General features: G+C 37.9%; 2 protein-coding genes across 3 annotated transcripts; both read left to right on the top strand.

Moving 5' to 3' along the window:
- Positions 1–581: 581 nt before the first annotated feature.
- LOC110170439 (LIM/homeobox protein Lhx8-like) lies at positions 582–3,518 on the top strand. Its single transcript, XM_055151729.1, has 8 exons — positions 582–840; positions 978–1,133; positions 1,631–1,752; positions 1,865–2,085; positions 2,180–2,280; positions 2,363–2,458; positions 2,546–2,720; positions 2,797–3,518. Exons 1-8 carry the CDS (start codon positions 760–762, stop codon positions 2,871–2,873), a joined length of 1,029 nt encoding a protein of 342 aa, XP_055007704.1. The 5' UTR covers positions 582–759; the 3' UTR covers positions 2,874–3,518.
- A 188-nt stretch (positions 3,519–3,706) lies between these two features.
- klhl20 (kelch-like family member 20) lies at positions 3,707–14,282 on the top strand. 2 transcript variants are annotated; one of them, XM_055151728.1, is made up of 15 exons: positions 3,743–3,838; positions 4,636–4,699; positions 5,513–5,559; positions 5,609–5,770; positions 6,185–6,293; positions 7,277–7,483; positions 8,411–8,569; positions 8,758–8,852; positions 8,949–9,064; positions 9,583–9,766; positions 9,912–10,055; positions 10,133–10,266; positions 10,506–10,714; positions 11,219–11,325; positions 11,632–14,282. In XM_055151728.1, the coding sequence occupies exons 4-15, from the start codon at positions 5,616–5,618 to the stop codon at positions 11,714–11,716; spliced, it is 1,704 nt and encodes a 567-aa protein (XP_055007703.1). In that variant the 5' UTR covers positions 3,743–3,838; positions 4,636–4,699; positions 5,513–5,559; positions 5,609–5,615; the 3' UTR covers positions 11,717–14,282. The 2 variants fall into 2 exon arrangements, with proteins under 2 accessions (XP_020791708.1, XP_055007703.1); XM_020936049.2 differs by having other exon boundaries at positions 3,707–3,838; positions 5,513–5,770.
- The last annotated feature ends 3,560 nt before the right edge of the window (positions 14,283–17,842 follow it).

Here is a 17,842-nt window from a genome sequence, read left to right as displayed (position 1 = left end):
TCACGGAGCGGCAGCTGCGGGACAAGAACATCTGCCTGACGGGGATGAAGTGAGGAGGCGCACGGATATGTTCAACTCGGTCCCCAACAGCACGGTAAGACAGAAAACACAAGGAAATTTAGTTTAAAGTAAGAAGAAAACGGTAAATTTTAGATGAGCATGGTTTAGTCTTTTAAATAGTTCATTGGTAAAAAACCAAAAAACAAAAGCAAAGTTTTTCTTTGACGTAGGCCTGTGTAATAACGCATAATTTCAATTAGCAAACTTAGCCCATAGGAAGGCCTCGACATAAAAGCTGAAAGAATGTCCATATAGGACAGACTTATGTGGCTACATTATGGCTGAATATAGCTATTTCTATTGGCAGTAATAGAGAACTCACTATTTGTCTAGATATAAAATACCTATTGGTCTCTCATGACCTCCAGTTTTATTACATTGAAACAGAAGGACCTCAACAGCCTGCTGCCAAATCCACAATGTAATACAAGTGGATCTCGTGTTGCGCGTGGACTACAGGCACGCGCGTGCTTATTGCGCGCACCTGCGTGGCTGCGTCCTGATTGGTCCAATCAAGCTCAGGTGTGCGTAGTGCTCTCGGTTTGGCCCCGTGTCTGCTCAGAGCGGCGCCACTTTTTGTTTTAAAAGTCCGTAAATAAAGTTAAATGTATTTGGGGGTGATTAATAAGCCAGTGGTTACCCTGGTAACATGGCCTAGCCGAGGACCTCTTTAGGGAAACCTCAGCTGCCTCAGAGGCAATGAACGAGTTACAAGACTCAGGCTTGGAAGATGTTTTTTCACTGCACCAGCATGAAGACGACAGCCTTTTACTCGACGCCGTAGGTGCAAAGTAGCCCAAGATTTACAAAAACAAACTTATTGATGTCGTCTTCCTACAAAATTAGCTTTGTTTGCTAACTGTAGTGTAGACCTGCTTGCAGCTATAACTCCTGTGTTTAACTGACTATTTTTACAGAGCTCCTCGGGCCCGGATGATATTTTCGAGGAGGACTTGTACTCTCCCTCGTCTCTGTCCAGCTGTTCCTCCTCGGCTCTCGCAGTGACCTCTGTGCGGGGCAATCCTGTGTGCTCTTCTTGCGGCCTGGACATAGTGGATAGATATCTGCTCAAGGTAACACTGTGTGCAGTGCACATACAGCATTATTATTTTTCACCACACACCCACACACACAACTTTCCAGGAGTGGTGAATGGTTCTATTGCATGCCAGTAAAGAAGCTCATTGGAAGATAGCAGAATATAAAACAAAAGTAGAAAAGTGCATTATATAATGTTTGTGGTTTTTAGTTACCCTAAATATTTGCAGCTCCATTTTTCTTTTAAATATACCCATAAACTGTGTATGCAGTCTATGGGTGTACTACGTTTATCATCACCTCTATAATTTTCAACTTTTCATATGCTTGTAGCACATCCCTGAAGTGTATAGACTAGTGCTTTATTTGAAAGACACAAACAATGTAGACCTAGAATGCTTAATAATGTGTTGATGCATGGCTTTATTTATAGAGCTCTTTTGGTTGTGTGTGTGTGTGTCTATAAATACATTGTAGACTATATTTGAATACCATGACTCAGTTTAATGGTTGGAGATTTTCTTGTCCTCAGGTAAATGATTTGTGCTGGCATGTACGTTGCCTCTCATGCAGTGTGTGTAATACATCACTGGGCCGTCACGTGAGCTGCTACATCAAAGACAAACAAGTCTTCTGCAAACTGGACTACTTTAGGTGGGTTGAGCAATGCATGACTTATTTTTAAATTTTTTTTTAAAAAATAAAACTAGTCAACGCCTCTTGGAATTGAGCCAATACTGACTGAATATTGAACATGTCTTTTCAGGAGGTACGGGACACGCTGTGCACGCTGTGGCCGCAATATAAACTCCAGTGATTGGGTGCGGCGTGCGAGAGGGAGCACTTTCCACCTGGCCTGCTTCTCCTGCACCTCCTGTAAGAGACAGCTGTCCACCGGAGAGGAGTGCGGACTGTTGGAGAACCGAATCTTCTGTCGAACTCATTATGACATAATGATGGACAACATAAAGCGGGCCAGAGAAAGTGGTGAGACCAAAATGCATCGAAAGTTTTCAGTTTAAATATATAAATGACACAATAAAATATACATTATACTAACAATCTCTACATGCTGTAACAGAACAACACAGAACTGAAGAAGAGATGTCTGACAAGGATTCAAACTCTGTGCCCAGACCAGCTAAAAGAGCCAGGACCAGTTTCACTGTTGAACAGTTGCAGGTAGGATTTCTCTTGATCAGTGGCCAATGCCAGTTAATCCTTTGTAATCGAATGGGTATGTATTTATTTCTATACATTTCAGATAATGCAAAACCAGTTTGCCAAAGACAACAACCCCGATGCCCAGACTCTGCAGAAGCTGGCTGAGCAGACTGGTCTCAGTCGGAGAGTTATACAGGTATGGACCAATGCAAAACAACAATTTGGAATAAAACTTTAAAAAATGTATTTTATGTATTGGATTATGCACATTTGTGTTTGTTAGGTTTGGTTTCAGAACTGCAGAGCTCGTCAGAAGAAGCATGTCAATCCACTTCCTGCTGCCCCTGCCCTGATGACTCTAGGTCCTGATCAGCTGAGTCCTCTGATGGACGACCTCCAGTACAGCACATATCTGTCTTCAGATACTCCACTTCTCACCACACTCACTTATGTGGACGGTACACATTCATTTAGTTGTTATTTTACTAAAAATTACAAGGTTAATTTGCACACTTTTTTTTTTTTTCCTTCAAGTTCCTAACCCTGATCCACTGTTGCTGCAACCGCTCCTCTCCCACTCTTTGACACAGCTGCCAGTCAGCCACGCTTGAGACTACTCAGAGGATTAATACCACAGCCATGATGCACTCTAAGGCTTTTCTATAATCTGAATATGGATGGAATTGAATTTCAGTTTAGAACTCATGATATTATTTCAGTTTAAGATGAATTAACAGGTGTTTATTAATGTCTAGACAAATATGGCTTTATGCTTTATACAATGTATTTGTAAGCTATTTAATTTATTTTGAATAATATAATGAAATTTGGCACTTTGTTGGAAAATGAAGTAAAACTTGAGTGTACATTTAATTTAAGAATGTTTTATTTAAGAAGGGTGTTGAAGACCATTTTCAGTTTTGATATGGTAAATATAAGTTTGAATGGCAATCAAACTGTGACTGTGGCTTTTTCGTTGTGGTCCTAACAACAACAGTGTCATTCTCTGGTATTCTCAATTTATGTAATGTCTTGATCAAAAGTCAAAATGTAGCTTATGTAAAACAAACATGATAAAGATATCTGCATATTATAAAATGATAATTCAGCTATAAAAGAAACCTTACACAAATAAACTGATGTTTGTAAATCAGACGTTCAATAGTATTGATTCCCAAATGCTGATCTAGCCCCATCTGCTGGTCAAAAGGTGATCATGTGCTGCACACTGAAATAAAATGTTGCTCATTTCCATATTTTCTGCGTATCAAAGTTTTGACTAAAGAGTTTTAAAAATGCCAGAAAACATTTACTTCTATGGAGTCCAACTGTCGAGTTGTAAACGATAGAAGTTTACAACAGTTTTACAGTCTACACGTTTCTATTCAGCTTTAAAATTAAAGAATTACGTCATTCTACACTTTTATTTTGACAGCGTTCTACCCGGAAACGGCGCTTATTATTGGCACATGCGCAGTTTAGTGGGAGGAAAACCATCAGAGCTAAACGTCGGCATTAAACTGTAAACATTAGCGATCAAAGCGACTTCTGTCCACCGCGGGAATGGAAGCACAAGGTAAGCTTTGTTTTAATTATGACTGTATCACAGACGGCTGGATTAGTCGTTAGTTGCATATTTTTTATGTACGTGTTATTCAAAGTTACCCCCAGAGGGGAAGTCTAAAATATTCCTCCTGTGGCTCCGTGACAACGACGACTACACCGATCAAATGATTGTCAAATGCTCTTTGGAATTATCAAAAGCAGGTATTTTTCCTGCTAGTATTTTGTGACTCGATTGATTTAGGTCGATCTGTGAGTTTTATCAGTGTGCTGGTCTGAGTAACTGTGTTAGCTTCAGGAGTTAGCTAATTATTAAACACTACTTAACGCTACGTGTGTTACGTGTTATTTATTACTTCTACTGTAATGTATGTGTGCCTAGATTCTGCTACTCTAAGTACAATATGTTCTCTCAGACAGTTGTGTCACGATGAAGCACAATGCTGCGTTTCTTATGTGTAAGCTAAATGTTAGCATTTTCTGTGCTGAGCAGCAGACAAATGTCACAATAATGTTAAGGATCAAGACCTCAATCTAGTGATTCAAGGAGAAACGCAGACGTTATTTCAAACAAATAGCATTTGGAGTACAAGCGTAAAGAATAGAAGGCAATAACTACTGTCAAATTTCTTAAACATACTCTAGTACTGCGAAGTTACCAAGGTTAAAACTGAAAGGCAGTCAAAATGAAGTATACACATTTGCATTGCAATATTAATGCCAAATGAAAAAGTAAAAGTTTTAAAATTCTCAATTCCATGCATTCAATTTATTTTGTATTAATAATTATTTATTCTTCTTATTTTTAAGGTTAATTGCAAGGTGTGGAGCTCAACATTGTTCTTTAGTGCATGGACGCAAAGCCAATGCGCAGGTAGGTGTGGCCTTTTAAATATTTCTTTTTATTGAAAGAATGAGCCTAATCTTTATTGAAGAGCAGGACCGGTCCCTCATGGATGAAATGTGTTTCCTTTCCTTGCACCTTTTCTCACACTTATGTAACCTCTACAGAGCAAACATGTGCTACTGTCTGTTGGGTATTTGAGTAGCAGCCATAAAACCAGCCTTGTCCTAACTCTCTCTATAGATGGGACTAACTCCAGGCCTCTGGCATGGCTGATGGCTCAATAATAAAGCTTCTGTTCAGTGTCCACTCTGACAGGTTAATGGCACAGACTAAGAGTGGAGTTCCAGTGGGAGTCACCAACTCACTCTTTTCTATTTATAAACAGTGAAATGCTCTCCTTCTAAAAATATAGTAGGGCCTTCACTGCAAGGGGAAACTACCTGAACATATCGAGTGACCAGGGAGGTTTCCAACCCTTGAACCAACTGAGGCAGAAAGAAACTAGACACTTATGCTCAATAACTTCAATTTCATAAATAGAATAATTTGTGTTGTTTTTTTTCCTACTTGAAGAAAATGTTTTGTTCATTTTGTGCAACACTCTTTGACCAGAGGCAAGGAACAGTTTAAGACCTCCTTAAATCAAGTATAAAATGTGCATTTTTTTAAAAATTCAAATATAAAAAATGCAGTATAACTCTTTCCCATCAATATACCACCATACATATTATATTGTAGATGCTATACATGAGTATATTTGAAACTTGTAGAACAACTGTTTACATTTGATTTGGCATTCAATTGTGAATGAATGAATGACTGGTGTTTATCTTTTATAAGGGCCACCAGCGCACGCCAAGACGCCACTGGAATGGACATCACCAGCCGCTGTACTCTGGGGGACCCCAACAAGCTCCCTGAAGGGGTCCCCCAGCCCGCGCGCATGCCCTATGTCTCAGACAAACACCCACGACAGACTCTGGAGGTGATCAACCTGCTGAGGAAGCACCGTGAACTCTGTGACGTGGTGCTGGTGGTGGGCGCCAAGAAGATTTATGCTCACCGGGTCATTCTATCGGCCTGCAGTCCATACTTCAGGTAAAGTCTTATAGTCGAGTAGAGCTGTACAGACATTTGTTTATGAATTATGGACTGGACTTGATTTGTCTATAAGATTGGAAATCAATTCATTCAGTCTATTGTAAGTCTTATGTTGTATTCCAGCTTCATCCTAGGCTATAACAGTGACTACAGTTGCATGCACAGTACATACTCAAAACCTAGTTATTATCTGATATTAAATTCACATGTAAATGAAAAAATCATCAGGTTTCTTTCTGATCATGATCCCGTGACTACTCACATCAGATTTTGCAGTTACATGTTATTTAAGTAATCATGATAGTCCACCAGATTTGGGTGTGAACACAGCCATTGTGCTGCTTAATTGCTACTTAATTGCTATGTGTACTCTATACTTCAGAACTAAATCTTTAAATATCTTTTCAATAGGGCTATGTTTACGGGGGAGCTGGCAGAGAGCAGACAAACTGAAGTTGTGATTCGTGACATTGATGAGAGGGCCATGGAGCTGCTCATTGACTTTGCCTACACCTCACAGGTAAATAAAATAAACTTTTGAAGAACAATTTCTCATACGCATTTAATCTTGTTAGAAAAAGTGCTACAAATAACATTGTAAAATAATAAATTAAGTAATTTATAATTTGTTGAAGTAGATACCAAATATTTATGCGCTGAAAATACAGAGTTGTGAAAGATGCCATAATGTGTTGTTTAGATAACTGTTAAGCTGTGGAGCATGTCTGTAGATCCTCTTAAAGACATTTATGGGATTAAAAATATGTGTGTCTGGCATTTGGAAAAAAAAAAACCAAAAAAAACTATAGTGGGTTTTTGGAACACTTTTCTGTTACGCTACCTGCTTGTCTCCATGGAGATGACATTGCTTTGCCTAGGATGTTCCAGAGTATGACATTAAATTATATTTTACGTTTATTCAATTATATTTATTTTAATTACTCAAAAATACCACGAGAAACACACATTCTTACAGTGGGCCAGGTCACCTCTCCAATGATCTGTAACATGTACTTGAATATATATGATTTTAATGCCATAATGTGGAACATCCTAGGCAAAGCAATAACCATGGAGACAAACAGGTGGTGTGCCCTCCATCAGAAAAGTTTCATAGTGCACCTTTTAAAACTCAACAAAAGGCAATATAAGAAGGGAAAGTTTCATTGGAGCCACAGGGGAAATTTTACGAACAAAGTTTATGTACAGAAAGTCTGCAACAATAATAATTGTACTTTTCAAATGAATTAACTACACCTTCCTATTTCAAAATTGAAATATTCCACCAGTGAAATGCAGTTGGTTTTATAATTGCACACTGAATCAAGGTTATTGTAAATGACTAAATGTACTAAATTTTGTCTAGACATATTTTTATAGTTGTTCATTTTTTATTACAGGAGGTTGGGAGGAATGAGTTGTCACAAATGTCCAACATTCATGTTTTCCCGAGTGCTAACTGTATTAAACATACTAAACTGTAAGTGCCTGGCTGTCCCATAGGTGACAGTGGAGGAGGGGAACGTTCAAACACTGCTCCCTGCTGCGTGCCTCCTTCAACTGGCTGAGATCCAGGAGGCGTGCTGTGAGTTCCTCAAGAGACAGCTGGATCCCTCCAACTGTCTGGGAATCAGGGCATTCGCCGACACACACTCCTGCCGTGAGCTGCTCCGGATTGCTGACAAGTTCACCCAGCACAACTTCCAGGAGGTGGGCTTGCATTTAAATTCACTTAGGGCTGTCCCAGTATCACATAGTGTCGAGATTAGGTCCAGTTCTTGCCCTGTGAATTTGTGTTCGCATACTTAGGGCTGTTCATACATTCCATTAAATAGTATTACTTTGTATAAAAGCAGTTGTTTTTTATTGATGATGATATGACAGCACTTTCTTTAAAGCTCTAACTGGACCCACTTGGCATTAAGTTTAGTTTGAACCAAAGAAAAAGTGTTCTTTTGGTTCTTTTTCTTTTTTTGGTACCCAAATCTTTTTATTTGATACTTTACTGATACAGATTGATTACATCAATCATTGGTACTTACTTGATAGACATGAATTAAGATAATTGAGGTTAAGATTGTTGTCTGAAAGGATACAGCAGCAGTTCATGCATATTGACCCATTGTAAAATAATGCATGAATAGAATCCAATATTTACAGTTTACGTTTTCCTTACATCTATTTTATACGTGATTATTTCTTAAAAGAATAATAGCTGATATTCCCATATTTGTTGTTGACTGTTTGTAGTATACTGTCAAACTAAACTTGGTCGCTTGTCAAGTGAAATTAGTTCCCCAGGATTTCTAAACATAATTAACACAGTTGTTGATATAATTATGTGTTTGTCATTCATCTCACAGAGGAACGTAAATGGCAGAAAATCGGAAACCCGAGCAGCATTTAGATGTTATTTTAGATGCTAATTGCTGCTATTATGCTATTCTAAAACGCAATATTTTGTCTTGCCCCCTGCCCTCAAGATGTCTCCTGAGCTTATTGTCCCCTTATTGCTATGAGGGAGAAAATCTAAAAAGCAGACATCTCTCATTTACATGAATAACTGCTTCTACTTATTGCATGAATGTATTTTTGTGCCCACCTGCTGACTGTCCATTTCTCTGTGGTCTGTTGCAGGTTATGGAAAGTGAAGAGTTCATGCTGCTTCCTGCCAATCAGTTGATCGACATCATCTCTAGTGATGAGCTCAATGTGAGAAGTGAGGAGCAGGTTTTCAACGCTGTGATGGCCTGGGTCAAGTACAGCATTCAGGAACGCAGGCCGCAGCTACCACAGGTTTGATATATGCAGTAGTATTTAATTTTATGGTCTATTCATGTTTTATGCTAGACTTAAACATTTACAGCCACATTTAAGCACATTGATAAAAAAATATTGTTATAAAGATATTGCAAAAGAAATTTCTTTCTGGCAATACTGGCCACCTCTATTTTTCCGCATTTATAGATGTATTGTGTTTTCAGGTCCTACAACATGTCAGACTTCCCTTACTGAGTCCTAAGTTCTTGGTCGGCACTGTTGGATCAGACCCTCTTATAAAAAGTGATGAGGAGTGCAGGTAGGCATGCATTTATAGTTGAAAATGAAAGTGTACAATAATGCTTTCCTATGCAGTTGTTTGTATTTTGGGCATTGACTTAATGCAATGTTTCAGAGACCTGGTTGATGAGGCCAAAAATTACCTGCTGCTGCCTCAGGAGAGACCGCTGATGCAGGGACCCAGAACTCGACCCAGGAAACCCATACGCTGTGGAGAAGTACTGTTTGCAGGTCTGCTTAAACCATTCCATCCTGATAACAAATTTCATTATCAAAATCTTTATATTAGTTCATATTATATGCTAGGCTTGCTTGCAACTAAATGTAACTTTTGAAAACTGATGATGTATATTATTATAGTATATTTTATTTTTAAGCGTTCATCAGACTTTATTTGTTATTCTAACAATAAAAACACATGAAATGAAAAGTCATTTCTCTGTGGTAAAACATAAAACAAACATGTTTAAAATAATAACAAAATTATCTAAAATATTCAGAGGGGTGAGAGTGAGTGGTTAGAGCGCCTATCCATCGCTCAGACCTTTTGGTTTTATGTCCTTAGGCAAGACACTTCACCCACATAGCTGAGAATGAATATGGTTTATGAGTGATAGTTGGTAGTCTGAGGGGGCTATGGTGCAGTTTTGTCGCTCAGTTTAATGAATGTGAGAAGCTTGACAAGCCTGTAAACACCTGTATCCTCTTAGGGAGGAAACTTGTGGCTCATAAGTCTTTTGTATGCTCAGTTGGTGGCTGGTGCAGTGGAGATGCCATTTCCAGTGTGGAGCGGTATGACCCTCAGACAAACGAGTGGAGGATGGTGGCCTCCATGAGCAAACGCAGGTGTGGAGTTGGAGTCAGTGTCCTGGATGACCTGCTATATGCCGTGGGAGGACATGATGGGTCATCATACCTCAACTCTGTAGAGAGGTCAGGGGTTCTATGCAACAATTTACTTTTCTTCACGTTCTACACCTAAACTTGACCTGACTTTGAATACTTTGAATCATCATAGAATATATTAATAAGTAATGTTTTGTTACTATTGCTTCCTAACATGTCTTTACTTTTTTAGATATGATCCCAAAACCAACCAGTGGAGCAGTGATGTGGCTCCGACCAGCACCTGCCGCACCAGTGTGGGCGTGGCTGTATTAGGAGGTTACCTGTACGCAGTTGGTGGACAAGATGGAGTATCCTGTCTGAACATTGTAGAAAGGTCAAAAGAACTGTGCTCTATGTTCACATACTATTTTTCATAACACTATACTTATTATGAATGGACTTATGTCACAGGTATGATCCAAAGGAAAACAAATGGACCCGCGTGGCCTCTATGAGCACCAGGCGGCTGGGTGTGGCAGTGGCAGTGCTGGGAGGATTTCTGTATGCTGTGGGGGGGTCCGATGGGACGTCACCGCTGAATACAGGTAGGTAAAAGTCTTAAACTCTGTAAATCATAAGTTGTTATTTTAATATAACACTTGAAGCTTATTTTCTATGGAACGATTTGAAACCTATATTGACAACAAAATAATACAAACTTGTCTACATAATGAGTTGTGTTTTAGAGCTGTTTTAAAAGCTATAGTTCAAATTATAGTACATTTTCAGAGGAGAGGAAAAAAAATAATCCATCCAATTCATAATTTTATTTTTTTTTTTACAGTGGAGCGTTACAATCCACAAGAGAATCGCTGGCACACAGTCTCTCCGATGGGCACCAGGAGGAAGCACCTGGGCTGTGCTGTGTACCAGGACATGATCTATTCTGTGGGAGGCAGAGATGATACTACAGAGCTGAGCAGTGCAGAGCGATACAACCCCAGGACCAACCAGTGGTCTCCAGTGGTTGCCATGACGTCCAGAAGAAGTGGGGTGGGTATCTGATGCAAAATACTGCTAAAAAATACTAACTGATTGATTTCAAGATTTCAACTATAAATCGGGAAGCAGTTTGAATAACAATGAGTCTTTTTAGGTCATATAATATCCCATTGAAAAGATAGTTGGAAATTCATTCAAGTGAATGGGTTTAGCAGGTTCAATACATAAAATATATTACTAGACCAATACAGATATATAATGAGTTAAGAGGATACTTTCTGAAACTGTTCAGCTTTGATAAATAGAATGGTGTGCTGCTGGGGCAGAAGTAGCTCAGTTGGCAGAGCGTTTGTCCACTGATCCAAAGGATGGTGGTTCATAAACATTATTGGTTGAGCGGTCAGATCCATCTTGTGTTGTGATTCCAGCTCCATACAAGTTATGAGCAAGGTATATGGTCCTTGTTGTAAAAGTGCCTTGAAGGTGGAAAAGCCCTGTATAAAAATGTGAGCATTTACCATAATTTGCTGAGTCTAATGCTCTGTTTATGTACAGGTGGGTCTTGCAGTTGTAAATGGTCAGTTGATGGCAGTAGGAGGTTTTGATGGGACAACGTATTTAAAAACTATAGAAGTATATGATCCAGATGCAAATACATGGAGGTAAGTGTTTTACTTTACATGCAACTTAATAAACAATACATCTACTTGCCTATCTTACATTGCTGTGAAAACTTGTAATTTGTTCAAAAAAAAAAAAAAAAAACTCAGATCAAAATCACAAACTATCTGCAATTTTCTGCTTTTAATGGTAGTTTTGTCAGTAGTGGGTCAACATATATTTAACCCAGTAATCAGAACAATTGAACCAGAGATGCTACCAATCAAAACCAAAGCTCCAAGCTTAGCTAAACCAATATCTAATTTACTTGTCTATGTTCAATATTCATATATGTTTCTGTTGACCAGGTTATACGGAGGAATGAACTACAGGCGTCTCGGTGGAGGTGTGGGTGTGATCAAAATGACTCACTGTGAATCGCACATCTGGTAACATCTGCTCCCCCCGCTCTCACACTCCTCCCCTGTCCTCTGCTTACTGTGCGGACGCCTCTCTTCACTGACTCTTGTGCCTCTGAACACAGACACTGCTTCCTCTTGAGAGCCCTGTGTGAAAAGGGGGGATAAGATGGACACCAGAACGAACTTGAAAAGTATCTTAAACTTGACTCTGTGATCAATACACTCCACATGGGGTCTACTCGGATTGGATTTCCGAAGTTTTTATTGACACAATTTAACTTAACTGTGCTTGTAAAGTCCTGTGATTGAGAACTGCCTTAGAAGCGAGTATACTATGAGGACTTTTTTTTTTTCCAAGACATTTTTCACTTCGAGCATTAATGAAAGCCCATATTGTTCTTGTTTCTTGGTTTGAGATGAGATTTTTTTGTTTTTTAGTTCCAACCACATCAAAGATATTACTTCATGGTATATATATAAAACAAAGGTTACAATTTTTACATTTTCATTCTAGACTAGACTAAAGCATACACTTAGGATTTGGCTGTTACCTCTTGGTCTTTTTGTGTAGCATTCAGAAAGCTGCCAGGCAGTTTTCTTATTATGAAGCTGTTGATGTGATTTTAAAAGCAGCAAAACAAGTACTACGACAAACCATGGACTAAGATTTGAACAATGAACCCACAGTTGTTTAATCAGGCTGTGAATATTGGATCTATAGGAGGCTTTGGTGAAACTGGTAAAACATTTCAGGTCTGATGGCTAGTTGGAAATGGAGAGCTGAATAAATGCGGATGGGACTAGGAACAATTATAATGACTCAAAGTATCAAACACAATTTGAAAAAAAAAATGCTTCTTGTAATGAGAAGGTGAATTTGGTTCAGTGGTTTTCTGCGTAAGCTTTGTCATTCAAGTGACCAGTGATTATTTTTGTTTTGAGAAATTGCAAAATTAGCTTTACACACTCCATACATGTTGGCTTAAAGATCCCTGTATTGAAATGGTGCGTCCTGCCAAGTTGGCCAGTGAAAGCTCCAAATAAGCAAACAACCTGTGTGCACTTCTTAAAATAGAAGAGGCGTGCTAGGAATGGTGTCTGTCAACTAATCAGCTGCATCACTTTATTAGTATTACATAAGCATTATAAGGGATCACAACTGCTGAGATTTGGACACTAATCATTCATTTGACCTTAAAATGAAGATTGATGCACATTACAGATTATTTTGGTACAGAGTAAGGATGCCCTCTCCTGTTGAATATATGTACTGTAATGCTAGTTTAAGATGAAGCTCTGAAGTATTTTTGACCCATGGTTTTGAGAAAAATAAGGGGAGATGACATGGATACGTGGTTTATAATTGCACTCCATTTGGGAATGTTTTTTGTTTTTTTTTTATCTTTTTTTTTTCCATATAATTCTATGAGTGGGTAGGTGGAGATGGGGCTCAAATTTGGTGGGTTTAAGTGACATTTCAGAGAGAATGATGCAAATCAAAGAGCTGCTCATTCAAGATTTCTGCACTTTAAGTTTTGTGCTCTGGATAATGCTACACAGATGTTTTTATGCATTGTACCCAGTGTACTGTATAATGGGTCACATAAATAGCTTTTGTTTAATACTTTTAAGTAGTTTGATATTTGGATCAATGGCTTCTGGAAAAAGTAACATCCCATGCTCTTCCAAAAAGGTTCATTTGATCTTATTTTCCACAAATTACTTTTTTGTTTTCAACTAACAGCCCAGTTTGTTTATCTACCTTCTTTGACTTCTGTCTGTAGTCATCATCAGAAGAGTCACATGCTGTTGCTGTGATGTGTTTTGTCAGCTGATTTTTGGCACATCTCTGGATAAAAGAAGCAATAGAAATCCGAAAACATGCCCATAACACACTAAACCGAGACGAGGGGGTGTTCTCGCTTCCCCACTTGGAATACTGTTCTGAAGAAGTCAGACTGTAGAGGGTGCTTAAGTCCTGCTTCCCCAGACCAGGGAGACTGTGTAAATCAGCCGGCAAGACCCGTCATTGCAACATCATGTGCCTGTTTTGACTACTTGTCTGCAGTCAGCATCACGTCAAGGTAAATCAACAAACCGGTCTGTTAGAGCAGGGGATGTTACTTTCTGTTTTCATCTATCTTTACCAAAAGATGTCTGCCTTCCAAGTTTACAAGTGCGATGAAAAAGTTGATGATACTGTCACGATTATTTTAGAAGTTCAGTTGAAAGTGAAAGTGCGTGTTTTCCATACAGAGTGAGGTAATGTGTTTTTGTTTTGAATGATGAGAGATAACAACGCTAAATTAAGTTTAGAACCATTATGGCAATTTTAGTAACTGCCACTCATAAGGTGTGTTGAATATGTGGTAGATGACATTTTACCCACTTTGCAACAAAAAATGATTTATACCAGGTAATTGTAAAATCATCAGTTTCATACAAAATGTTTTATACAAGCTTGCACAAAATTGCATTGGCCTTGCATAATTTGTTGTACACAAACTTGGAAAACCTTTGTTATTTTATTTATTTTTTTGTTTTTGCCATCTGTTTTACATTTCCCAGTTCAGTGTATTACAGTCAATGTGATTGTATTAAGCAGATAATGGTCCGTTTTTTGTAGTCTGTAAAATGTATTGACAAATGCACAGACACACACACAGACACACACACAGACACACACACAGACACACACAGACAGACACACACAGACAGACACACACACACAGACACACACACAGACACACACAGACACACACACACACAGACACACACACACACACACACACACACACACACAGACACACACACACAGACACACACACACAGACACACAGACACACACGACACACACACACACACACACACACACACACACACACACACACACACACACACACACACACACACACACAGACACACACACACAGACACACACACAGACACACATTAGTGTATAAACATAGCACTACAGCATCAGCTCTGCATCAGTCACCATATTCACTGTAAAATTAAAAATGACATGAAACTGGTCTATGCCTCAGTTTAATTCCACAAAGTGTTCGGAATGTACAAATATTAACTTTAAGTATTCTGTTACACTTTCAATTATTTAATAATTCAATATATTTATTTCCTAAAATCAAAGGTGCTGGTAGTTCATTAGGCAAATAGGCATTGAAGTGCACAGTATTTGAGAGTAAAATAGAAAAGACTACGCTCTCGCGTTATATACATTACAACATTATGTTTTAATGATAAATGTAACATTTTTACAATACCATACAACTCCATGTGAAAGTGTGTTTTTCAAGGTATTCTGGCAACATAAATTCACAAGATTTGGTTTATGCAATACTGTAGAACACAGACAAAACAAACTCCATGGAGACAAGAGGGTAGCAGGCTTCTTAGTTCATATACACTAACAATCAAATGTTTGCACACACTTTTAGTTTTCTTCTTTATTTTCATGATTATTTACATTGTGGATTTTCACTGAAGGCATCAAACTATAACTGGACACATATGGAATGTAGCAAACAAAAAATAAAACTCAAAATAACTCAAAACTTATACTGACATTAACATGTCGTGTGCGTTATTCTATGTGCCTGGATGTATTGGCTTAGCATGGTTCAGACTGCAGTCCCTCTCCTCTGCACTGTGAAGGTCGCTCTGATTATCATGATGAGCGGTGATTACGGAGGAGGCTCGAGCAGTCCGGGGTCAATCAGAATAACAGCTCCAAATGAACAGTGGACATTTGCACACAGGAAGCTGATGGGAAACATCATTATTATCGTGGCTTTTGATGGCTTTTGTGGGTTACAAATGATGTAGAAAAGTAGGACAATACAATACAATGGAGATGTTATCAAAGGGTTAATTAGATACAGTTCTGTACAGAAAAATAAAATAACAGAGAAATACTTGTAAATGTCAACCCAGTAAAGTTTATTTTAATCTGAAAAAAATAAAAGTATCATAAAGTTCTGTAGAGATAGTATCTTCACATCTCATTATAGAATTTTTTGTTTATAGCTAGCCCAATAAATAATATTTTGAGATGCAAAGTTATTTTCACTGTATGATAAAATGCATTTTTACCAGGTTATGCTGATTGTAGGTGCAATTGCATCTACAGCATTTTCACCTTTAATAATTCAAAGTCACTAAATAACATTACTAAAGTCACTTATTGAAGCTCTAATAAATAAATAAATGTGAATTAGTTAAACCCTTCCACTTGGTGTTTTAGTCAAAAATGAATAAATATTTACATTATAAAATTGACCAACCAAATTGTCAACAGTGAACATTTTTCCACAAATAATTGCTACCCAAAACATGCTACATAGGTCTCCAGGAAGAACAGTTGACAGCTAAGGTCAGTTAAATACAATCAGTCAATGAACCTGTCCAGGGACTACAGGTGGAAATTAGCACTGATGCTACAACCTGGTACAATGCATTTTTCCTGTTAAGGTTAATGTCAAAATTGTGTGCTGTCCCTGTCTCATTAAATAAATAAATAAATAAATTGTAAGTATTATTATACACATATTACACATATCATAGCCTACATAATCCTCATGTGTTAATCTGAATACCAATGCGTTTTACTAGACAAACATTAGACCCTTCTTCTCTCCACTTTTCTGTTTTTTGATGATCTACAACTTTTGATTGAGTTTTAAAACTGAGAGCAGCTCCCTGAATGACGGCTGACATTTTTGACTCCTGTCGTGAATCCATTTCTGACCTTGATAATAAATCCTCCATCACAAATCAACTCATTCTACAAACAAGCTAACCCCATCCTCCACGGACGAGGATGCACTTTGATTTTCTGCCTATAGACCACCGACAAATCTCAATACGCTGTGATTTCCTGAACAAAGTTTAATCATGTCTTTTTAAGCGGCATTGACTCTGCTTTGTCTGCCACTTATTTCTATTCTGTGCGTGGATGTAAGAGCGATGTGAGCAATCAAAGCAGAAGGAGGAGTGGTAAACAGCAGATAAGAGTCCGTTATCAGAGAGATGCCCAGACTGTTGTGGTCACAGCATGGCTTCAGCTTTATGTTGGAACTTCTACAAAACTATTATGATGTTGCATGGTTACTTACTTAAATATCACCTTTTCAGTAGTTTAATAAGCACTGATTATTTTGATAAATTTATCATATTCTTTACTTTGTTTTATTAGGGTGAATGCGAGGCCTTTCAGAGCCTTAAGCAACCAAAAATCATGACCGTGAGAGAAATCTTCAGAAATGATAAAAAACTAAATGCAAAACTAGTTTCAGAAGTCACAAGGGGGCAATGTTTCTATGTCGGTAAATATACCTTATTTTGAGCACTTCAGTACTGATTTTGGTGAGTCTTGGTCTCACCATAAACCATTATTTAGCTTTTTCATAACCTGCCAGATACAGGTGCTGGGATCTGTCCAAACTGTCCAAAATTACTCTTTAGGATCAGTGAACTAGTAATGTGTGTCTAGCCTGATTTAAAGGAGACACAGTATGCAAAGAAAACTTTTATGAGCTTTAAGTTATAATGAGCATTAACAAAGCTGCTTTTTGACTGATTTGTATGTTTGAGTAATCCAGCGTTGTCCTGATTTTGAGGGTTAAGAATGTACTTGGGTCTGTTTATATATATATATATATATATATATATATATATATATATATATATATATATATATATATATATATATATATATGTGTGTGTGTGTGTGTGTGTGTGTGTGTATATATATATTATATATATATATATATATATATATATATATATATATATATATATATATATATTTTTTTATTAGTATTCTAGCTACATGAAAAAAGACCATGAGACCATTAGTATTTAAAATGTGACCCCTTCTTTACACTATAATCGTTTTTCACACATTGGCCAGTATGAATCATACAAAGTAGCTTAATGCTTGATAAAAGCATTTGTTTGCTTCAGCAGTCCTCCCACATGTGCCAGCGAGAAAATGAAGAGATTTGACGTGTGAATAACTCGGAGGAGGAGTGAGGCTTCACAGTGGAATGTGCACTGACACAAATACTGACAGACAGGGCCATAAATACGGCTATCAAATGTCTACATGCTGTTAATCTGTATAAGACAAAAGACA

This window comes from Boleophthalmus pectinirostris, unplaced genomic scaffold, assembly GCF_026225935.1.
Source record: "Boleophthalmus pectinirostris isolate CB_2022bp ecotype Guang Dong unplaced genomic scaffold, ASM2622593v1 HiC_scaffold_16, whole genome shotgun sequence".
NCBI classification, from domain to species: Eukaryota; Metazoa; Chordata; class Actinopteri; order Gobiiformes; family Gobiidae; genus Boleophthalmus; species Boleophthalmus pectinirostris.
The sequence above is the reverse complement of the archived record's forward strand: the minus strand, read 5'-3'. Positions and strand labels throughout refer to the sequence as shown.